The sequence below is a fragment of the Peromyscus eremicus genome, chromosome 8a (assembly GCF_949786415.1).
Source record: "Peromyscus eremicus chromosome 8a, PerEre_H2_v1, whole genome shotgun sequence".
NCBI classification, from domain to species: domain Eukaryota; kingdom Metazoa; phylum Chordata; class Mammalia; order Rodentia; family Cricetidae; genus Peromyscus; species Peromyscus eremicus.
This window is the reverse complement of record NC_081423.1, coordinates 70,577,906-70,592,522: the sequence shown is the minus strand read 5'-3', so window position 1 is coordinate 70,592,522 and position 14,617 is coordinate 70,577,906. Positions and strand designations below refer to the sequence as shown.

The window sequence follows — 14,617 nt, the reverse complement described above, 5'->3', positions numbered from 1 at the left end:
AATCCCAAAATTTGCTTATTGAAAACTTGCTGTGTTTCCACACTAGAGTATCAACTCCCCAGACTTTCAACTTCATTTTGACCAGCATAACAAATATTATATTGCCAATGAAAACAAAATACATAAATGGGCTTAACCAAAAAGGGAAAAAAAAAAAAACACAGAATCTTCACACTTTTATCAAGTATATTCTTGACTTAGTGGATCTAAATAGAAGACTAGGTCCTAAAATAGACCATTCTACAACTAAGGAGGATTCGGAAGGCAGGAAGCCGCAGTCATATAACCAAGGCAAGTTCAAATGGAATAACCACCAGGTGTGGGAAGCCCGGGAAGCCCGGCAGGGTGGCACATGCCTATAACCCCAGCTTTGGGGAGGTTGAGTCGAGAAGACTGCAAAGTCAACCTGGACTACACACCAAGACCTTGTACCCTAAAATTAAAATGTCAAAGAAAAAAGAGGGTGGGGAACAACAGAAGTGCCTAGAAGGAGACAGACTGCAACAGTATTCCTGGTACTGCAAAAGAACTACATCACACCTAAGACAGCCACACCACTGTCTCTTACACGAAATACAGGCAATGGCTGCCACCCTTCTGTACACCAGGGAGAGAATAGGAGACGCCTGAAAACACACTCACACATCCCACACACTGAAAAAGCATCATTTTTTTTCAACAAGTAATCTTTAAAATGCTTAAATAAGTTGGACACTTATGAATCCAACTGGGAAAATATAATAAAATAACAAAAAAAGGGCTCACTCGGTAAAGGTGCCTGCCACCAAGCCTGATGGCTTGAGTCTAAACCCCAGTAGAAGAGAACAGACTCATGACAAGTTGTCCTTTGACCCCCACACACACGCCATACGTCAAGTGCATGCGTGTGCAAGTATACACCAGTAAGTAAATACGTGTCATTTTAAACACAACAAAAAGAACACAATGGTTTAAGATCGGTGAGGGAAAAGATGAAAAGAGCTCGCCCTAAGAACGCTATTTCCTTGTCTTTTCTCCTTGTGTCCTCTAGCAGTGAGCCGTGAAAACCAAACAACCCGACCTAGCGTTTCCTCAAAACATATTCCACAGGACTGTCTCCACTTCTTTCTCCACACAAATCCTCAGCTAAATCAAGGACCACATGGGGGCAGCTCCCTTTTCCTTTAGAACTCCTTTAGAACATTCCTACGCCACTGTTATTTTCTCAGCAGGTCACTAGAACTCTAACCTAGTTCCTTATCTTCTAAACTCCACAGACAGAAAACCTAGGCTCTTATCTTCCAAATTCCAAATGCAGTATTGCTTCAGTACTGGGGCTAGATTAAAGGGGCCATAGTGTTATTTACACATTTAAATTTTTTCCATGCCTCAAAAATAACCCAGACTTCTTTATGCTTAACCATGCTAACAGTCTGAAGATGTTTCTATTTCTCTTCTATCTGAAGGTGGAAAAAATAAATAAAAAAGAATTCCAAATCCCGATTAGCGCCCATGCTTCCTTGGCACAGCTGTCTAGTGTGGCCTCCAAACGGAGCAAGGGAACATGGCCACCCTCACCTGTGTGTAGGAGTGCAGAGAGGCACCTCAAATCACGTCCATGAAATAACCGTGACCAAAGGTTTCTGAATTTTTCACTAAATATTCACACAGCCTCCCCCATCCTGAATGACCAGGAAGAGGGAAATATCAATAAAGTATAAACGGGTGCTTTCTAAAATTCTGTTAAACTAAGTCTTGACCTCTAGTTTTTGTTTTGTTTAGTCTTTAGCTATTTTGCTTTATGTTTGCCCACCAGTACCATCTCAAGTCAGGCATTAAGCTCTAATTAGCTGTGATGGAAGTATTAGTGAATTGATTCTACACAGGAGCAAAGCTTGCCCCTTAGATAGATAATATTTCAATGATTTCTTAGATGTGTTCATTGGTGAAAAGTGGCATGTCCCTTCAAGAATACATTTCCACTCGAAGGACCTCTTCCCCTTTCCCTGGGTTGGGTTAATTCCTTAAGTTTTCTGGGCAGTGACTTTGTTCCTTCGTACTGGAACCTGTAGATTGCCCGTTCTGACGACCGGACAATAGAGGCCCTTCCCACCTGATGCTTCAATGAAGGACTGCTTATTCTGGATGATCACAGTGGAGAGACTAGGCAGAGGTAAATGGCTAAGAGGTTTGGAAGCAGGTTAACTCTTGGGGATCAGTCTCTTGGAGAAGAGTAGAGAGCATGCCTAAAGCCTACGTCCTTTTTGCAGCTAGACACACAGACCTGGGAATGCTTATGGACTCTTGCCAGAGAAAAGGCAGGTGCTAGGTGAGGATGACGCAGGTGATGTGATGCAGAAGTGGTGCATGCTCCCGCCGCCCACGCGCATGAATGATGGAGAGCCAGGATCCAGGTGGCACACACTCACCGTGCTGCTCGGGCCGGGGCCCGGCGGGCTGGGGCGGCGGGTCCTGATGCTGCAGCGGGGAGGTGGAGGCGGAGGCGGAGGCGGAGGCTGACGTGATGAGGAGCCGCTGGAAGCGGTTGGGCGGGCGACAGGGCACCTCCAGTCCGGCCGCCAGCTTGGCCTTGTTGGCGCTGGTGAGCCTCTTGAGGTGAACGAGCAGCTGAGGCTGGTCGCGACGGAAGTGCGGGCTGTGGAAGTGGTGGAGTGGCCCGTCGCCCGCCGGCCCGCCAGCCCCAGGCCCTGACCCGGGCCCCGCCGCCCCCGGCCCACCCAGCACCACCTTGCGGAAGCCGTAGAGGTTGAGCTGGCGGATGAAGCTGGTGAAGTTGGTGGTTTTGAAGAGCTCGGGCTCGGCCCCGGCCGCCCCGACGCCGCTGCCGCCGCCCCCGCCGCTGCTCCCGGCGCCCCCCGCGCCCCCGGCCCCCGGGCCCGGCGGGCTAAGCAGCTCGGCCTCGAAGAGCGGCTGGTCGATGAGCAGCCCCTCGCCCCGGCCGTCCCAGCGGATGGAGCGGTACCGGGGGCTGTTCACCAGCCGCCACAGCTTGGCGGGGAAGTTGTTGGGGTTGATGGGGGTGGACAGCAGCGCCTCCTCCATCGCCCGCCTGGGCCCTGGGCCGCGCCCCGCCGAGCCTGGCTCTCCCACCGTTCTCGATCCCCCGGGCCTTCGCTGCGCCCTGCCCCCTCCTGCCAGCGCCCGGCCGCCGAGGCCCGGACCGTTGGCGCACGAGTCCCCGCACGCCCGCCGGTGCGGCCAATGGGGCCTCGAGTTCCCGCCGCGTGGTGGCCCACGGGGCGCGAGCCCGCCCTCCCCCTCGGCGGGGCGCACGCCTGCCAGGGTGACGGCACGACACTGGGGACACTGGGGCCACCCTCGGGGGGCCTGTCGGGCTCTCCCCTCCCCCGGAAGGCAGCGCATCAGGGAACTGTGGTTCCTGAGGAGAAAGAGGACCGGTTACCTCAACGAGATTGGAGGGGCTTCGGCAGGGGCAGGGCGGCCCGGGGGGATTCAGAACGCAGAGTGCGCCTGGGTGATAGACAGCCAAGTGGTTCCTGAGAACAGGGGCGCTCTCCATAGTCTTTCCTAACAGTCGAACTGATGCTCTCTCCAAATAAAAACGATGGGGAGGGGTTTAGGTACAGAAACCAGAGTACATGAATTCATTTTGTCATATACTAGCATTGTTCTATGTTTTCAAAAAAAAAGTTTGCTCCAGAAAACTTGACTTCAAATTAGAGGAGACCCATGGTACCTGGCGGAAGGGAATAAAGAGACCCTAGAACAATTCTATGTGCTTGCTGACCAGCTGCGATCTCCCAGACAAGAAAGAGAAATGAACCTCACTTGAAAGGGGATAGAATCCTACAGAATAAATCCCTTATGCAGTCAACAAACACAAAAACAAGAGGGACTCGGATGAGTACAGCAGTTTGTTTTTGCTATATAGCCCAGTCTAGCCTCAAACTTGCCTTCATCCTTGGGCCTTCAGCACCAAGTTCTCAGCACACAACAGTCATACGTAGCTCAGAGTACGACATTTTCTCAGGAATTAGAATGAAGGGCTAGGAATCTAGTCCAGTGGTGGAGTGCTTTACCCATGAGGCCACAGGTTCAATCACAGTGCCAATAAACTAAATAACAGAAGGACCCAACACAGCAGCACTAATATAGAGATTTTATTTAAACTGTATCGAGTTTTTACAGCACACTGCATGTTTGTCACAACGCAACTGCACAGTTTGGGTTTTTGGCCACATCATGTCACTTACACCCACAACAGCTCTGAAAGGATGAACGCATCTGAGCCAGAAGCCCAGAATCTCTCTCCAAGGCCATGCAGTTTGTTCACTGATGGGACAGTCTCTCAAAACAGTCACACAAAGTAGACAGATACAGTCTCCCAGAATGTTACCGATCCCCCTGAAAACAGAGTGAAGTGCAATGAAAATCGGTAATTAAAAAGCCATTCCTGACTGGCAGTCAATTTTAATGATTGAGAAAATGCTTCAAATATTTTTATGTATCAGAGACAAATAGTTTGTCACTCTTTCATTGATCTTAGGAATTTCCCAGACACAAAATCTCCATTATTCAGGCTCCATTTAAATGAAAAAAAAAAAAAAAAAAAAAAAAATCAAGCCGGGCGGTGGTGGCGCACGCCTTTAATCCTAGCACTTGGGAGGCAGAGCCAGGCGGATCTCTGTGAGTTCGAGGCCAGCCTAAGCTACCAAGTGAGTTCCAGGAAAGGCGCAAAGCTACACAGAGAAACCCTGTCTCAAAAAACCAAAAAAAAAAAAAAAAAAAAAATCTGCTAGGCTGACCTACATATGCCAAAACTTTTTAGAATACATCCATGGCACGTACACACGGAGCACAGATGCTTTGCTGCAGAACTGAAGAAAAAGTCAGGACAGTAATTCCCATTCTAAATGTAGCTTCTGGTTAGTTTGGAATGAAAACAATGTTTTCTAGAAAGCAGCATGAAGGTAGGTAGCAGTGAGAAAGACAACTGCTGTGGTTTTAACAGTAAGCAATCGATCTTTTCTACATGAATGAATGAAGGAAAACAGAGATAGAAGTCCTAGCGCTTTCACTGTAAGCCAAGGAGACTGTATCTGTCCCAACCACAGGACATGGCTATATTACTGTATCTTTTGGTTAAGTGCCACTGGTACATAGTAAGATGAAAAACAAAATCAAAATTAAACAAAACAAAATGTTTGGTCCAAATGGACACATCATCACTCCCAATTTTGGTATCAAGGCTTTCTTCTTTCTGTTTGGGTTCCATTGTTAAGTGCACAGAAATAGACAGCAGCATTTGTACTGAAACCCTCACATACCAAATAGCATATGCTAGGAGGTAAAAACCAAATGCTATATTCTACCCTCAAGGTGTCAAGTGTTCAGGATAAGAAGCAGTGTGACCCAGAGGAGGCAGCAGCCAAGGGAAAGACGACGGGGGAGGTGGGCAGTGGAACAACAAATCCTTTGCTTTATTTTCATGCCAGGGGAGGATCAAGGTGTAGCTCCCATGTTAGCACCAGGACAACTAGGAAAAGTCAGGTGCAAAGGGTAGGGCACACTCAGCAGAGTTTCACAAGGATAGTTTTGCTTTTCCCTTCTCATTCTTCACAGTGCGCACGCACCTCAAGAGCAGCCACTGCGGAACAGAGTGATAACTGCCTTCACAGCTCAAAATAACTAAACATCACCAGAGTTTGCCTCTGTTTCCAAAAAACGTCTCAATCCTTAGAACTGTCCCTCTGACAACTGAATATTTGCTGATGCTGGCCAGTGAGCCAGGTGAAAAATACATCCAAACCTCCGTTTGCCAAACCAGTCTTTGAACCAAACTCCACAGAGGAAGACAGTACTAATGCAACTAGAGGGAGTGCCTCCAAAGACTGAGCCTTCATGCACAGACACAGAGCACAGAGGTACAGAGTGGAGTTCTTCTCCAATAGGATGGGAAGTCCTATCTTGTATACTATGATCTGCTCTTTTCAAGGTGGAGGAGAGATGGGTCTCATCATCACTTGGAGTTTGGTTGTAATTATGCCTTTCTATTGCTGTTTGGGCACTTTGCACCAGGCAGTATTTATGAAATCATCATCTTGTGACCTCCAGGAGAGAACCTGGAGTCACCAACTCAGTGTGAAGCTTCCAGACTCTGGGTCTGGATCAGGACCATTACCCCAAAGTGAGGGTCTCTCCAGTAGAAAATCTCCTGCCAAATTCAAATTCCTCTGCTCCAGTCACATGGTACCAAGGAGGATTTCTCAAGACGGTATCTTTGAGCTCTGTGTTCATGAGCCATACCAAGGAACCTTCCAGACTACACCTGAAGCAGATCCTCCCTTCAAACCTGCTAAAAATGGACAGATCGTCTCCTCTGGCATTCAGCTGGAAGCCGTAGCGATGGGTTTCTTCAGATGTTGGCTCATGAGCTCCCTGGCACGAGATACTTGAATGTGTTCGTAACATGAGTTACAGACGAGAACTGGGTCATAGAGCTGCTGATCAGGAATGGGCAGCTTAAGGTGGCAGCATCCAGCACAAAATACGTTCCCACAATTTCTGCCAAGGTACAAAGAGGGAGGAACTAATCAGAAGTATCAGTGTCCTGAGAATGAATGATGGTCTAAAAAGGTTTCCATGAATAAATAAAAAGGCTGGGAGTAGACAAAAATATTAAGATATCTCCATTTTCTATTAATTTAGTTTCATTCTACACATAGTACCCTACATTATGAGTAACAATGAAATGCAAAACCAAAACAAAACAAAACAAAAACCAACTTACCTGCAATGATGTCTTCGTTTGGCCAACCAGAATTCACAGTCACAGTTATAGCAGTGTGAGGCCATATGGTCTGGAACCCAGCGAGTCACCTACCAGAAGGCACAAGGGAAAATTCCAGGTCCATGTCCAAAATGGAGAAGAACAACATTGCAATTAGGAAAGTAGCCCGGGAGAAAACAGCCAGGACGGTCTTTACGACTGGCCATACTCGCCTACAAGGATGGTATTTATGGGTGGGGGGAGCGGGGTTCCCAGGTCACAGTGCATCCTCATCTCTGGGAAACGTAACTCACTGGCTTGCGTTAAGTACCTGCTGCACATGTGCCCACACGTACCTCGGTTTCCTTCTTATCCACAGGCTCCCAGCTGGCTTCTGAAAGGCAGTCCTCACTGTGATCAGAGCCGAAGTCTTCGGTGTCACTGCTGTCTGACTCCTTCAAACATGTCTGCAGCAGAGACAGCAGCATCACTCCTTCAGCACCAGCACTCGCCAGTGTCCTACTGTCCTACGTGTGTTACCATGCAGAAACTGATGTGGTGCCTCACAACAGTCATGAATTTTATTAGTACTGTCCTCACCGTCCAAAGACAGTGAGTCACAGAGAACTAGGGCTGGTAAGTGGTGAAGCGGACATTTGACTTAGCATTCTGGCTCAGAACCATCATGTTAACCAGTGTGTGAGAGCACAGCATAGAAAGACCATATTTCTTGTTATACCCTGAGCTAAGTGTTACCACATCAGAAGCCAAATCTATCCTGTTATCATAAATCAAGTTTTACTGGAACATAGCCATATTCACTCAATTACATATTCTGTATGGCTGCTTTTGTGTTACTGCAGCCACACAATAGTTGTCTTGTAGACTATTTGGCCCACACAACCTAAAAATACTTACCATCTGGCCTTTACAAATAGAAGTTGGTTGAGTATTTAAAACATTACCCTGAACAGTAAGAAACTGTTAGTCTTGTCTATTCTTTTTTGGTTTTTCGAGACAGAGTTTCTCTGTGTAGTTTTGGTGCCTGTCTTGGATCTCGCTCTGTAGCCCAGGCTGGCCTCGAACTCACAGAGATCCCAAACTCACAGAGATCCGCCTGGCTCTGCCTCCCGAGTGCTGGGATTAAAAGCATGTGCCACCACCGCCTGGCTAGTCCTGTCTATTCTATCAGCAGACAACCGGGAACACTTTAAGTGATGGAAGGGGACTATCCATGGAGACAGCAAGGGGCAAGATGGTTCCTAGAAGCTCTCTGAGGACTGCAATGTCAGAATTTAAGACAGCTAGGACAGTAAAGCCTGGGTAGTCCTCCTTATCCCTCACCTGGGTTGTTTTAAAATGTCCCAACCATGCCAGGAATAGTAGCACACGCCTTTAATCCCAGCACTTGGGAGGCAGAGGCAGGCGGATCTCAGTGAGATCGAGACCAGCCTGGCCTATAAAGCGAGTTTCAGGACAGCCAGAGCTACATAGAGGAACCTATGTCTCAAATAAACAAATAAAAATACAACAAAATGTTCTAACCAGCCTCCTACTCTGGGTTGCACTTGCCTCATCAAAAGGTACTCAAGCTGATCCTCAATTCTCCGTTGTTAGCAACTCATTTACACTACCTGTCTCTCAGTCCCAGGACAAAAGTGTATACAACTATACACAGATATGCCCCCCACACCCCAGCCCTTTGTTAAGTGTATGCAACTATACACAGATATGCCCCCCACACCCCAGCCCTTTGTTAAGTGTATACAACTATACACAGATATGCCCCCCACACCCCAGCCCTTTGTTAAGTGTATACAACTATACACAGATATGCCCCCCACACCCCAGCCCTTTGTTAAGTGTATGCAACTATACACAGATATGCCCCCCACACCCCAGCCCTTTGTTAAGTGTATGCAACTATACACAGATATGCCCCCCACACCCCAGCCCTTTGTTAAGTGTATGCAACTATACACAGATATGCCCCCCACACCCCAGCCCTTTGTTAAGTGTATGCAACTATACACAGATATGCCCCCCACACCCCAGCCCTTTGTTAAGTGTATGCAACTATACACAGATATGCCCCCCACACCCCAGCCCTTTGTTAAGTGTATGCAACTATACACAGATATGCCCCCCACACCCCAGCCCTTTGTTAAGTGTATGCAACTATACACAGATATGCCCCCCACACCCCAGCCCTTTGTTAAGTGTATGCAACTATACACAGATATGCCCCCCACACCTCAGCCCTTTGTTAAGTGTATGCAACTATACACAGATATGCCCCCCACACCCCAGCCCTTTGTTAAGCCATACTAGCTGGAACACCTAATGCCTCCATGCTTCTGAACATACGCTCTCCCTTTCACATCTACATAGCTAAATATCACACATTCTTCGCACTCAGCTCAGTATCTTCTCAGGAGAGTGCTGTGGGATGGTCTGTATGTTAAATATGTTGCTGATTGGTCAATAAATAAATCACTGATTGGCCAGTGGCCAGGCAGGAAGTATAGGCGGGACAAGGAGGAGAATAAAGCTGGGAAGTGGAAGGCTGAGTCAGAGAGACACTGCCAGCCGCCATGATGAGAAACAGCTTGTGAAGATGCCGGTAAGCCACGAGCCACGTGGCAAGGTATAGATTAATAGAAATGGATTAATTTAAGCTGTAAGAACAGTTAGCAAGAAGCCTGCCACAGCCATACAGTTTGTAACCAATATAAGTCTCTGTGTTTACTTGGTCGTGTCTGAGCGGCTGTGGGACTGGTGGGTGAGAGAGATTTGTCCTGACTGTGGGCCAGGCAGGAAAACTTTAGCTACAGGAGAGCCTTCCTTGACCTTTTTACTCCACTCTACCTCCATAATACCCGATGCCTGCCCAATCCTAACACTCGGAACATCGCTGTGTTTCCTTGTCTTTCATCCTGAAGGGCACACAGACAGTATTCAACAAGTGACACTGAATGGAGAGAATAAATGGATGGACAGGTGGCAGCTGGTGAATACTCACAAAGTCGTCCTCATAGTCCATGGGCGGCTCCGCTGGAGGGGCACAGCAGTGACGGATGTCTAGCCTCATCTGAAGCTCTCGAACCTGTCGACGTAGCTGTTCTACCTCTTGCTTGTACCCTGCTTCGATCTGCCGTAGCCTATGCTGGATCACATCCGTGGGAAAGGGGAGTCCATCGTCATCCAGGTAGAGAGGAGGCACAGGAGAAGGGCAGCTCAGGAGAGAAGGCTTTGTGCTGGAGACTTGCTTTGGATGACTAGACAACCACATCCGGTTGTTCTTTCCTCCTGGGCCTGTACAATGTCCACTGGCATGACTAGAACAGACGGGTGACTTCACCCCTTCTCTCTGAGCCCACTGGCCCCCAAAGCAGGGCCCTGCAGCTTGAATATGCTTATTGCTCGGCCTCTTGCTGCAACAGCCGTAAGCAAGCCGTCGCCGGGGGGTGGTCTCCCCACTCGGGAATGACGTCATCATCCCTTGGAAGCTGTCCCAGTTCGACCCCAAAAAGGAGAACTCACTTATCTGGCTCTGAGAAATTGGCTTTCGGGCCAACTCCAACGGCATCTTTCCAAAGCGAGGATTTTCTACTATCTGTCCATTCTTACTTCCCCTCTTGCCGGCGTCTTCCTTCTTGTAGATCAGATCTGGCACCGAACTAGGCTGTTCCTGGCGGGAGATACTCGCCGTAGACCCAGGGGGATCTTGGCTGAGGAGGTCAGTATTTGGCTCTTGAGGAGTTTGGCTGGCAGCACTTGGTGGGTTGCAGAGGCTACCCGGACTGTGATCTAGAGTACACCGTGTGGGCACAGCCTGCATGGAGTCTAGATGGGCCTGCTGGGGAGCACCTGTCAGGGAATCCTGGGAAGGCTCAGGAAAATCACAGGCTCCACCACCCTTGCTGGAAAAATTAGAGAGTGCACTGACAACTTCCTTTTCTGGACACTGTTCAGGTGGCTTCCCTAAGCCATCAGAAGTCCTCTGCTCCTCTTGGGCTGGAGAGACTGCAGCCAGTGCCTTAGTCTCTTCCAGGACTTTGATCTCTGAGGTGGTGTTCTTCATTTCCCAGGGCACAGAAGTACTAAGTAATTTGTAACTGAGAGAACAGCTTTTGTGGCCCTTGAAAGGTTTACTGCTCAAGTAGTCTTTCTGGCTGCTGGGCAGAGGAGGAGGAAGGCCCACTTCCCCCACAGCCGGCTGTGGGCCTCCTGCCCCCGAGTCTACTGTCTCCGTGCCTTCAGAACCGCCGTGCCAGGGCTCCAGGCTGCCTCTGACCTCCTGACAGTGGTTATTCAGGTTAGGGTCACTGGAGGTACGAGTGAGAGGGCTGCTCGTGTCACAGGCAGAAAGAAGGTCATCCATGGACCTGGTTTTAGGTAACCTGGAACGACAAACGTAGACCCACCAGGTCAGAAATAGGAAACACTGCCAATCAGGTCATCAGAGCAGTACCAGAACCAATTTGACAAAACATTTAATATTACAAATAACCGAAGTTCTCTGGGGGTCTTCTCTGCACAAAGCGTAAGACACACTCATCTTCAAGAATGCTTATCTGTCCCCAGCTCTTGTAAGTTCTCACCCGACATAATCTTCCAGGGCCATCTCAAACACTTTGATGGTTTCAACTGCCTGTGATGCTGATGCACCCCACTCCCCTATATAAAGTCTGTGCTGGACACTAAATTTAGGGCTTTGTGTTTGCAAAACACATGCTCTATCACTAAGCCACACCCCAAAGCCTACTGATGACTCTAAGTCCACAACTGTAGCCAGTACCACACCTAACTGTCAAGGCAGCATCTCACTGTCTCCATCAGTCAGACAACTGATTAACTGCCAGAAAGTGCATTGTTCAACCTCTCAGGCACTTGGTTATCACCTCCACAGGACATTAACGTTATTCCTTAGAGACACCAGAAGGCTTCAGAATTTAGGCAACCAACCACAATTATTAGTCACAAACTTATCAAGAAGGCATGACTTCTCAACACAAATGTTTGCAGACACTTAGCAGTGTGTCCCTCCAATTCTCCAAACCCCACAGAAACTTCTTGTAGATGGCACTCAAAGAACTAAAGAAACACTCCTATTCACCAAATGAGTGACAGGCATTTTCAAGAGTGGTTGTCTTGAGGGTGTGTTTTTTTTTTGTTTTGTTTTGTTTTGTTTTTTGGTTTAGCTTTGGTGCCTGTCCTGGAACTCACTCTGTAGACCAGGCTGGCCTCAAACTCATAGAGATTCGCCTGCCTCTGCCTCCCGAGTGCTAGGTTGGGATTAAAGGCATGCCTCACCACCGCCTGGCTGGTTGTCCTGATTTTTACTGCAAAATCTTTTGAGCAATAAAAATTTAGGGAAATTGTCCAAGAAACAGACACTTCACTGGGCTCTTCTCAGATGCCATAATCAGCTCACATCAAAAAACCTCCAAAAGCCAAGTCACAATATAGCTTATTTTAAGTACTTAGTTTTGATATTTATTATAATAAAAGACTGTTTTTATATTTGATTTTATTTTTGTGGTCAATTTTGTGTGTGGCAGGTGAGCATGCCCATGTATGCATGTGTGCACGTGTCAACACTGGGAGTCTTCCTCAAGCATTTTCCAACTTATTTTGAGACAAGGTCTCTCACTGAACCTGAAGCCTGCCAATTTGGCCAGACTGGCTGACCAGCAAGCCTCAAGGATCCTCCTGTCTTTGTGTCCCCAGAGCCAGGATTGCAAGCACAAGGCCCAAACCTCTGCTCTTGGCATTTTTACATCGTATTGGAGATACGTACGAGCTCGGAGCCAGGGCTCAACTCCCAGCTTTGGAACTTTAACTTCACTTCTCTGAGCCCCAGTTCCCTATTTGTGAAGCAAGATTAAAGTGCCTACATCTGAGAGCCATAGTGAGATGTGAGCAAATAATCCCTATCAAAGCATGCTGCTTGGTGCTCTCTAAAGCACAGCATTCACTGGCTAGTCTCTTGTTTATGTCCTTCTACCAAAGTGCCTGGAGGTCAGGCCTGGGTCTCACTTGAATACCCAACACCTAGCACAGTACCAGGCAAATTAAGAAATGAACAAGCTAGGTGGTGGTAGCACACACTTTTAATCCTGGCACTCAGGAGGCAGAGTTCAAGGCCTGCCTGGTCTACAGAGCTAGTTGCAGGACAGCCAAGGCTACACAAAGAAACCCTGTCTGGAAACCACCCCCACCCTCTCAAAAAAAGAAAAGAAAAAATAAATGAACAAATAAACTTTAAGTCCACACCAGGTTTCCACTAGCAGGATGCCAACTGAATAGATGAGGTCAGCAGGGGTCAATAATTGTATGTACATTACAGCATACATCAGATCTTGCTTCCAAGGTCTACCCAAAACCTACTAATTGAAAATGGCTAAGAGTAAGGCCTAAATAACTGTAGTGCCACCCCCCACATACACACACACACTTTTTTTTTTTTTTTTGCTTTTTCGAGACAGGGTTTCTCTGTGTAGCTTTGCACCTTTCCTGGAACTCACTCCGTAGACCAGGCTGGCCTTGAACTCACAGAGATCTGCCTGCCTCTGCCTCCCGAGTGCTGGGATTAAAGACGTGCGCCACCACTACCCGGCCACACTTTTTTTTTAAATTGGTGGAGCTGGGGATTAAACCCATAGCTTTATGTGTATATGTTCTACCACTGAGCTACAGCCCAACCCAGAATACTGTACTTTTAAAAAGTTACAACTGACTTTGTCTTTTCTTGCTTTATTTTTTGTGAGCTGCCATGTGGGTGCTTGGAATTGAACCCAGATGCTCTGGAAGAGCAGTCAGTGCTCTTAACCTCTGAACCATCTCTCCAGCCCCTCTTGCTTTTTTATACAGAAACTTTCAACTATATACAAGAGTGTGACTCCCATGCACCCTTTGAAATTCAAATATTAACAATGTCAACCTTCATAGCTGATTGCCCCAAAGGTTTAACCAATAATGATGGTACAGACCAGCAGTTCTCAACCTGTGAGTCTCAATCCCTTTGGGGCGGGGTGTGTGTGTGTGTGTGTGTGTGTGTGTGTGTGTGTGTGTGTGTAGATTGAAGGACCCTTTCGAAGTGGTTATCTAAGATCATTGGAAGACACAGGTATTTACATTACAACAGTAACAACAATTATAGTTATGAAGTAGCAAGGAAAATAAGTTTATGGTTGGGGGTCACCACAACATGAGGAACTGTATTCAAAGGTCGTGGCATTAGGAAGGTTGAGAACCACTGGTACAGACAACAATGCTGAGGACTTTAGAAGGAGAAGGCTAAGCCAGCCCACAGAGCCAAGGACGACTACACAGAAAGCACAGAACTTGAACTAGGTACAAAACCACTTGTTGGACTTTAATAGAAGAAGAAAGACAGGGGGAAGAGACTGTTGGTCTGGGAAAAGGTACAAGCAAAGGAAGTCAGGACAGCTGTTACAGAAACATTTCCTCTAAACTCTTTACATCAGTTAGTCCTCTAAATCCAGCTCTTTCCGTCTTGGGCTGCCTGGTAGTCCACCTCCTCTGCTATCAACCTGATACTTCAAGCCCATCCTCCCTGTATCTCTTCTCTCTCTGCAAACTGGCGTGTCTTCTCTGCTTTTCCTTGCAAGTGGTGGTATGAACAATCTCCTCATCTTTATACTTTAAGACTTGTAAACCTGTCATTGACTCTGAAGAGACTTTGGATCCTCTGCACTCTAGACGTTTATTCTCCAACTTTCAACCATTTCCACAGTCTACTGAAAATATCTCTATTGTCTTTCTGAATGTATTTCTCTTTTCCAGGGACTTTCTATAAATGAATTACACTATAGCAGAGCTGGCTAGTCCTCGTGCCTCTGCCCAGCTCAGGGGTAAATT

At 47.5% G+C, this 14,617-nt stretch overlaps 2 protein-coding genes and 1 long non-coding RNA gene across 8 annotated transcripts in view; 1 reads left to right on the top strand and 2 right to left on the bottom strand.

The window, feature by feature from the left end:
- Hsf5 (heat shock transcription factor 5) overlaps positions 1-3,153 on the bottom strand; it is a 46,504-nt gene extending 43,351 nt beyond the window's left edge. The window contains exon 1 of the mRNA XM_059271476.1: positions 2,409-3,153. Coding sequence (XP_059127459.1) covers positions 2,409-3,042 — 634 coding nt within the window. The 5' untranslated portion in view covers positions 3,043-3,153. The remainder of the gene's footprint in view (positions 1-2,408) is intronic.
- The window catches only part of Mtmr4 (myotubularin related protein 4), a 34,246-nt gene that overhangs the window by 3,232 nt on the left and 16,397 nt on the right, over positions 1-14,617 (bottom strand). For 4 of the 6 annotated variants that reach the window (XM_059271471.1, XM_059271469.1, XM_059271468.1 and 1 more), the window contains exons 16-19: positions 9,753-11,133; positions 7,087-7,197; positions 6,752-6,840; positions 5,416-6,525 (exon numbers count right to left, since the gene is read on the bottom strand). In XM_059271471.1, coding sequence (XP_059127454.1) covers positions 6,348-6,525; positions 6,752-6,840; positions 7,087-7,197; positions 9,753-11,133 — 1,759 coding nt within the window. In that variant the 3' untranslated portion in view covers positions 5,416-6,347. Of the gene's footprint in view, positions 1-4,102; positions 4,366-5,415; positions 6,526-6,751; positions 6,841-7,086; positions 7,198-9,752; positions 11,134-14,617 lie in introns of those variants that run through there. The other 2 variants (XM_059271473.1, XM_059271474.1) reach the window with 2 other exon arrangements.
- Positions 7,086-12,261, top strand: LOC131917564 (uncharacterized). Its single transcript, XR_009380694.1, has 2 exons — positions 7,086-7,366; positions 9,673-12,261. It is a non-coding gene; the product is annotated as an uncharacterized LOC131917564 (long non-coding RNA).